The sequence below is a fragment of the Dermacentor albipictus genome, chromosome 1 (assembly GCF_038994185.2).
Source record: "Dermacentor albipictus isolate Rhodes 1998 colony chromosome 1, USDA_Dalb.pri_finalv2, whole genome shotgun sequence".
NCBI classification, from domain to species: Eukaryota; Metazoa; Arthropoda; class Arachnida; order Ixodida; family Ixodidae; genus Dermacentor; species Dermacentor albipictus.
The window spans coordinates 513,884,916-513,893,314 of record NC_091821.1 but is presented as its reverse complement, the minus strand read 5'-3'; the positions used below and the strand labels follow the sequence as shown (position 1 = coordinate 513,893,314).

General features: G+C 50.9%; 1 protein-coding gene across 1 annotated transcript; it reads right to left on the bottom strand.

Moving 5' to 3' along the window:
* Positions 1-6,549: 6,549 nt before the first annotated feature.
* Positions 6,550-7,062, bottom strand: LOC139054609 (uncharacterized). The gene has a single exon (XM_070531871.1). The coding sequence runs from the start codon at positions 7,060-7,062 to the stop codon at positions 6,550-6,552; it is 513 nt and encodes a 170-aa protein (XP_070387972.1).
* Positions 7,063-8,399: the final 1,337 nt, after the last annotated feature.

The following is an 8,399-nucleotide window of genomic DNA, read 5'->3' as shown; positions in this document are numbered from 1 at the left end:
CACATGCTACCAGCATGGCAGCGCCCGTCGAGGCCGACGCGCGCTCGGCGCAGTCTGCCCATTTATGCGTTGCCAGCTTGAAAATATATAGTTGCATTCAGGAATCCGATCACTTTCGCGCGACTCGGCGCAGGACGCGTACTGGGCCAACCTCGCCTTGCGCTGCGCAACCGATGGCCTCCGACGCGGCGGATGACAAGACGCGAAATCGCGATTGTATACTCGAAAGCGATAGCTGGAGGATCCCTGCTCGCAGCGATCACGTCGACCACCGGCGACATTGATCAGTTGGCGCTGTGTCATCACAAGACATGAAAAAGCAGGTTATCGGGTACATCTTATACGCATAAAATTTCGCGCCGACCTGTTTGGGCTTCGATTTCAGAAAGTTTGTTGTGGCTGATGGCGCTTCTCATTTAAGGAGCTGGGGACGCGGCTGGCGCGTGAAAATGCACGTCACCTGTGACCAGCGAAACGTTTCAAACGAAAAACAACATTTGTCGCAATCATGAGAGCAATAAGCCAATGTGCGTGTTTCTAAATGTACCGAGTGCAATCAGTGTATTCTTAGATCAATGGCCTGCAGTTCGAACACATATCGGTTTCGAGCTGCCACCTAAGCATACGACGGGGAGACGGAGCAAACACGGGCTAACTGCAAAGCCTTTGCTAACTGCAGAGAAAGATGATGATATACATACGCGAGATATGTGAAAAGGAACGCCACCAGGGAAAGACGAACCCAAAATGTACCGCAATGTGTGAATGAGCGTCTACAACTTGCGCGGAACACGATGCAGATAACATGCACGCATGAGAGCGCGGCGCGCTGTTCAACGCCGCGAAAAAGCAGTCAGGGGACACACATATACACACACACAAAAGCTTCAAACGTTTCACCACGCCTCGTATCACACCGCTTCGCCATGCGGAACGGAGCGTTAGCACCTAAAAAGGTAACGCTAGAAGTAAGGAAATCCGAAGATGACCGGCTGAGCGAGGTAAGTCCTCAAGCGCCCGCGTTGCAATTCGTGAAGTCCTCGCAAAGATGGCGGCGAGCGCTCATCGCCTCTTTTAGTCGTCTCCTAGCCTGAGAACTTCCAGAGAGCAGCCAGACCAAAATCGTCCTGGCAGCCCGCGGGTAGCCAGAACCGTCCAGCCCGAGCAAAACGAACGCCCGGCGGAAGTGCGTCGCGCGGTGGGCGGAGCAACCCGAGAAAAACGAAGACGCTCTGGCTGGCTCTGGCAGCGTGCGGGTAGCCAGAAGTGGAAAATCGAAGCCCACTAACTCTCGCTGCCTCCGTCACTTCGTTCGAAACAATGGTAGGCGAAGAGGTAGCGGTGCCTCATGTGCGTAAAATTGCATTGCTTCCTTTGTTCCGGTCTAATAACGTTTCCTTCACTTGTATGAGAGAACACAATTGGAACATAAGGATCGGCTTCTCTGCGCAGTGATACTTTTGTACAGTGGCCACGTGATCTTTCATGGGGGATCACGTGGGCCGTCTAAGCGCTTGTTATCACGTTCCGATACGTGAGAGGCGCGCTGCCTTTCAAGGTATTTAAGCAGGCACTACCAGCTTAGGAGAACCGCGACAAATAATTGTGCAGCAGGTGTGCAGCTGTGCTATGTATACGCTTCTACCACACTCGTACCGGAAGGCAGTGTTGCACTTCACGCTTACGCATTTCGTAACTATGGCGGCCGCCGTGGCAATTTGGGGCTCGAGGTCATGGATATGATCCCTGCAGCGGCCGCATTCCAAAGGAGCGGAATGCAAATACGCTCGTGTAGTGTGCATTGTATGCACGCAAAAATTTCCAGGAAGTCAAAATTAATACGGAGCACCCAACTACGACGTGCCTCATAATCAGATCGTTGGTATGGCACGTGGAACATCACAATTATTATTTTTTTTCCGTGGTGGCTCATCGTATACCATACGGTTAGTGTGATCAGCTTTTGTGCCGTAGCGGTTAAGTGCGCCTCGATTTAGGTTGCGGCTAATGATGCGGTGCACGGCGAAATATATTTCACCTCTTTGGAATTTGCGGAGAACGGCCAACCGATTAGTCACAGCTTCCGCGCGGTAACTGTACACGGGTACACAGCGCAAATGAACAGAGGTGTGGTGACGTCGTCGGCAAAGAACACAGCCGCCGACGGGCTCACCTTATCGCCTATCCCCGCCAAAACTACCGCAGTAAGCATCTTTATCTAGCACGGCGGGTTGCCGTTGAAGGCGTACTGTACAATTTTAATAGGCGATAACCGAAACATGCCACCGTTCTCTGCTGCCTCTTTGAGTAGGACCGATCCGAATGTGCGTTGCTTGCAGAAGCGAAAGGAGCTCTGATCGGCGCGTTGTCGCCTCGAGCTAAGCGTCGCACTCGAGCACCGTTTGCGCGGTGAAGAATGACGCGTGCACGAAGCTAGCTCACTGCGCGGACGCTACCGCGCAAAACGCGCAAGGGCGTGTACGCGACGTTCTGCACACAAATCGCGCGTGATGATCGGAGCCACGCCGGAGCGGCTATCTTCAAAGAAGCAGTACATACAACGTAATATACGTGGTAGCGAAGCTTCCATAGGAGCCCATACATTCAAAACATGGCGGTCCATCGGTGGTTCATGGCGCTTAGCGCCATCTGTATGTGGTGGGAACACTTCCGGCGGAAGAAAAAATAATGTGACGCCATGTCCGTTAAAAGCAGAAGTGACGTCATTTTGTTTTCGAAGGCGCGAAATTTGCTTTGTTGTCCTTCATTAGGAGCTATATATCCAAATGCCCCGCCATTCGACTTGATGGGCGTTTCGAGCTTTCAGCGTGGAAAGCGATGCAGGAAAAGGCCAGCCGTACGGTTGTCGAAATCGCATCCCTGCACAGAACATACTTTCTTTGGAGGCCGACGAAAGCTCTAGGTGTAGAGTGCTGATCCTATTGTCGGATGCCAAGCCCGTCGGCCAGCGCAGTCGCACGAAAACAACTACACAATTATCTGGCGGTCGTAACTCACTGCTTTTGACTGAACAGATTAAGAAACGATGAAGCTACCCGCGTCACCAAATTCAGACAAATTTCGACAAACAAGAAAGAACAAACTGTGAGGGGGGCGCATTTCAACAGATGAACTTTACGAGTGCGGGTTTCTGCCCATTTCAAGACGCGCATTGCATTGCGAGTGATAGTGGCGTCAACGCCCCCTGGAGCGATGGGCGCTGAAAAGAAATCCATTTATTAATAATAATAAATTGAACTTGTATTTTCTTAACTCGTCACGAATATATAAAATTGACTAGAAATTTTATTTTCGTTGAATGAATCTAACTGCGTCTCGTTTGAATTAAAACACGAGTTTCAATGTTTGTTCCCTGCAAACATAGTCGCGCTTCAATCATTGCTCCCATAACCCCCCATGCCGATGTCGGTGACAATCTGTACTGAACCGCTTTTCACCCGAAGCTTCGCGACCTATTTGAATCGACCTTGGTACATACATGTTCTCACTCGTACAGGCACGCTCACGCTTGCATCGTTCTCGGCCATCTTTAGGTCATTCCTTCTGCTGGACTTCTACCCAAAGATTCGATATCTGCTTGGTATGGGCTATGCACTGTCGCGTGGTCTTTGGTTCTGCGAGAGAGCCGGGAGTATTTTTCCCCGCTGTGAAACATCGCCGTGCGTGTTTTAGCTAACATTTACCGTAGCAACCCATTTCTTCCTTTTCTCGGCGGCACTCGTAAAGAGTCGCAAATTTTTACTTGCCGGTATAGTGTGTGCTTCTATTTCGTGCGTAGTTATGTGCAGTGTGTGGCAGATTCTTAATCCGCGTAATTTCATTTTCTGTCCACATTCCCTTCTCACAGGTTACGTATGCAGTAAATTCCCAGATGCTAAAGTGTTCTACGCCGAAAGCACCTTGGCGTCGTGCAAGAGACACCCGTTGATATGTGGCTGATTCACTAGCAAGCTCACATCTCTGTTGCCACTCTCCATCAAGTGGGACTTTCAACTATTTTTTGTGTTGCCCTGTGCCGTACTAGCTGCCGCATGGACGCTGTGAAGGCTTACTTTCGATTTGCTCTGGTGTTTAGTAGTAAAGGATGGGCTACCTTTTGAGGGGAGGCGTTCACTTTTGTTTGTGAGAATGTTTACCAGCCTAACCAAGTGATACGTGCGTACTGTAAACGGCAGCACGAATAGAGACGGACAACGAAATAGGTAGGAGCACACACGAGCGCAAGCTCTACTAAAAGTTTACTTTTGATTACAGAAGTATTAAACACACTGGTCAACTTGACAAAGGTAAAAATCCGTGCATGCGTGGCAGAAAGAGCCACGTGCGACAAGAAAAAATATGAAAAAAGCCATGTCATGTAGAATAAACGTGCGTGAAAAACGAGAACCATCGGACAAACCTTTCGAAAAAGCGAGATTTGTCCGATAAGTGATACTACCCAACGAGAAATACTCATTTGAGAACTGCAAGTTTTTCCCACTAAGGCCAACAGATACCTTGGCTATGCATTTTTTTTGTTTGTGATCAATAAATATTGCTTCTGGAACTCCTCTGGTGTTGCGGTATAGAGCAGAAAGAACGATTGTTTCATCACAAAGACCAGAACACAAGAGGACTTATGGAAGCATTATTTATTGACCACGAAGAAATATTCATAAGCAAGATTTCTGTGACCCTTAGTGGGAAAGAGTTGCTGCAGTACTTCTCGTTTATATCACTTACAGGACAAACCTTTCAATTTTCGTGTTTTTGTTAGTTTTTAACGCACATGTTTATTCTACAGGTCGTATTTCGGTCCTTTTTGGTTGTGCCGGCCTGTTTCTGCTGCGCATCCATGGCGTTTTCTTTGTGAAGTTGCCCAATGTGTTTAAAATATTTGTCTTCACGAATAAACTTCTAGTTGAGTCAGCGTTCATGCGTATTCCTATCTTAATTCATCCTTCTCGTCTCTGTTTGGGTGGTTGTCAAATACAAATGTACACCGAATTGGGGAAGTGTCCATAGAATGGATACATGAAGTTATTTGCGCTGTTTATTTCAGGAAGAACGCTATAGGGTCTTATCTTCTCCTTGTATTTAACACTGAGTACATTTTCCTAGTTCAAGAAGTTCCCTGAGGAAGCCAATAAGAGTGATGGTAACTTCCTTTGTGTGTAAGAGAGAGAGAGAAAGAAACTTTTATTTGAAGTAGTGATTTGTCAGTCGAGGTGGGAGGGTCCCTTATTCTAGGAACCCTCTGGCTTGGATCGCCCGTCGGGCCCGGGCGACGAGTTCGCGCTGGTCGACCAGGTCCGGCTTGGAGATCGCAGCCTCCCACATTTCAGCGAGGAGGTTTGGATCTGCGTCTGTTGCTATTAGTTGTGGCGCTGTGATGCTTGCTCGGGCGTTCGTGCATTGCATGAGGAGGTGCGCCAGGGTGTCTGGCACGTTGCAGTGTGGACAGATGTAGTTGTATAGCGTCGGGTGGAAAGGATGCAGTAAGCTTCCGTGGGTAAAGGTATTGCTCTGGAGTCGCCAGTAGTCGGTGCCTTCATTTCTTGTTGCTTTTGGATGTGGTGGAGGGTAGACCCTGCGTCCAAGGCCGATAGTGTTGTAGCAGTGCTTGGTAAGTTAAAGGTATTGTTTCCGTTTCCTCCTCTGATTTGGGTGGGTGGGACCTGTCTAGAATGTCGTGCGGGGAAGGCCGGTTAATGCTTGCGCGGGCCGCGGTGTGTGCCGCTTCATTCCCCTCGAGTCCCTCGTGTCCCGGAACCCACATGACGCAGGTGTAAGGGGGAGGAGCATCGCCACGTTTCAGTAAGTTGATCGTTTTGATGGAGATCCTGCCCTTCATGTAGTTGCGTGCCACTGTTTGAGAGTCGGTGAAGACCACTATGGCATCCTCGCTTGTATGGGTGTCGTGTGCTATAGCGGCCTCCTCAGCTGTCTCCGCGCGTTTGGCGAGAATTGTCGACAACGCCAGTGTCGTCCCCCTGTAGTCTGTCACACTGATGGCGAAGGCGTTTCGGCCCGGATACTTGGCTGCGTCCACGTAGCGCGCCTGCGGGTCGTTATGGTGCTTGTGTCTGATGGCGTTTACCCTGGCGAGCCGTCTGCCTCGATGGTGTTCTGGATGCATGTTCCGAGGGATCTGAAGAACTTGTAGACATTCTCGCAGCTTCGATGTGATCTTTTCCTTGCGTTCTCCATCGTGTTCCTGATTGGTTGCGTATCCTGTGCGTCGGAGTATTGCTCGGCCTGTCGTTGTGAGCTTGAGTCTCTCGATCTGGTTGATGAGATGCGCTTCCGCGAGTTCTTCCCAGGAGTTGTGAACTCCCATGCGAAGCAATCGGTCAGTGGAGGCGGTTGTCGGTCGTCCTAAGGCGAGCTTCGTGGTCTTTCTTATTGGAAGGTTTAGTTTTTGTTTCTCGGCTGTCTTCAGGTTGAGGTAAGGAGTTCCGTATGTAATGCGGCTGTAAAGGAGGGCTTGTACCATTTGCAAAGTGTCGTGCTCTTTGAGGCCATTGCGGCGATTGGCCACCCGTCGTATCAGATGAGTAAGCTGTGCCACGGTGTTGTGTACCCTGGGGAGTGTGACGGAGCCGGCCCGTCTTTGTGTATATGGACCCCAAGGACTCGAAGTGAGCCGACCTTCGGCATCGGGACTCCCTGAAGAAGGACTTGTGGGTCCGGTGCGTCGTGGCTTGGGGGCCAGCCCCGAGTGCGTTCCCCGAGTACTAAAAGCTCGGATTTATCTGGAGCACAGTGGAGGCCGCAAGTGTTGAGGTACCGTTCGATGATGTTGACCGCCTCCTGAAGACGGGCCTCCTGTTCACCCGTGCACGCGCCTCTCGTCCACAGTGTGATATCATCTGCATATAGAGCATGGAATATCCCTGGGACGGTGTCTAGGAGGCGGGGGAGCTTGAGGAGGGCCACGTTGAAGAGGAGTGGCGAGACTACCGAACCTTGTGGCGTACCCTTGTTAGGTAGGTGAAATATCTTGCGCCGGAGGTTGGCAATCCCCACAGTGGCCGTGCGGTTGGTGAGGAAAGCGCGCATGTAGGCGTATGTTTTGGCACCGCAGCCGATAACTTCTAGGTTACGGAGAATGGCTTCATGGCTCACGTTATCAAAGGCCCTTTACGTCTAGCGCTAGAATGGAAGACTTGCTGTGTTTGCTCAAATGGTCAAGAATATCTTCCTTTAGCTGGAAGAGGACGTCCTGCGTGGACAGCATCTGGCGGAAGCCGAACATGGTGTGCGGATAGCGATCACTTTCCTCGAGATGTGTGGTGAGCCGCTCGTTGACGATGTGTTCAAATAGTTTCCCGGCGCAGGACGTAAGGGAGATGGGGCGGCGATTTGCGATGGAGATGGGTTTGTTTGGCTTGGGTACCATGGTTACCTCCGAGTGTTTCCAGGCTGTTGGTAGCTCGCCCTTAATCCAGCAGTCGTTATAGTACCGAAGGAGAGCCGTCAACGCCTGAGGGGGTAGCTGTCGAAGGTGCTTGTTGGTGACTCTGTATTTGCCCGGGCTCGTATTGCGTGTTAGCCTAGAGAGGGCCGCCTGCAACTCTGCCTGTGTGAAAGGCCGATCTAGATCTTCGTTCGGCGCTCCTTGGTACTCCCTGGGGGTGGAAAGGTTGGTGGCAGTGGTTTGCAGGTTAGCTGAGCCGTGTAGCTTCGTCTGTAGTTCTTGGAGTAGCTGTTCCTCTGTGCCGCCATAGTTGTGGATTAGTCGGTGAATTGTATGTCTTTGTTGGGTTTTGGTGTGAGTGTCGTCAACCAGGGATCGAAGTCTATGCCAAGTTTTCTTTGTGCTGAGGGTCCCTTGAAGTTGGTTGCAGAAGGATTGCCAGTTCTGACTCGCTAGCTGTTCAGCCTACTCCTGTGCCTGCATGCTTAATAGGGCAATTCGGCGCTGGAGCTTGCGGTTGAGCTTTTGGCGGCGCCATCGTTTGAGGAGCGATCGCCGAGCCTCCCATAAGTGCAGTAGGTGGTTATCGACCACCGGATTGTCCTCGTCCAGTTGAATCGTCCTGGTGTGGCCGTCAGCCGCACCTATGATGCCGTTTAGCCAAGCTTCAACGTCTTCGATGTCCGAATCGTTCTCAAGCTCATTCCTATACGCATTCCAGTCAGTGATTCGCGCCTTTCCTGTCTTGTGCGCACGGTGAGATGGTTCAACCTCGATTTGAATTATGTGGTGATCGCTCCCTAGCGTGTCCGGGAGTCGGGTCCACGTGGCCTTTCGCACATCTCGAGTGAACGTGAGGTCAGGATTGGTGTCCCTCGACACGCTGTTGCCCACTCTGGTGGGTTGGACCAGGTCATTCCATAAAGTAAAACCGTGCTGCTGTGCGGTGTCGTGAACCCGTGCCCCTTTCTTGGTGGTA

Bases quoted from the DNA above. Each gene is read 5' to 3' on its own strand.
- LOC139054609 (XM_070531871.1), bottom strand. From the start codon at position 7,062: ATGCGCGCTTTCCTCACCAACCGCACGGCCACTGTGGGGATTGCCAAC.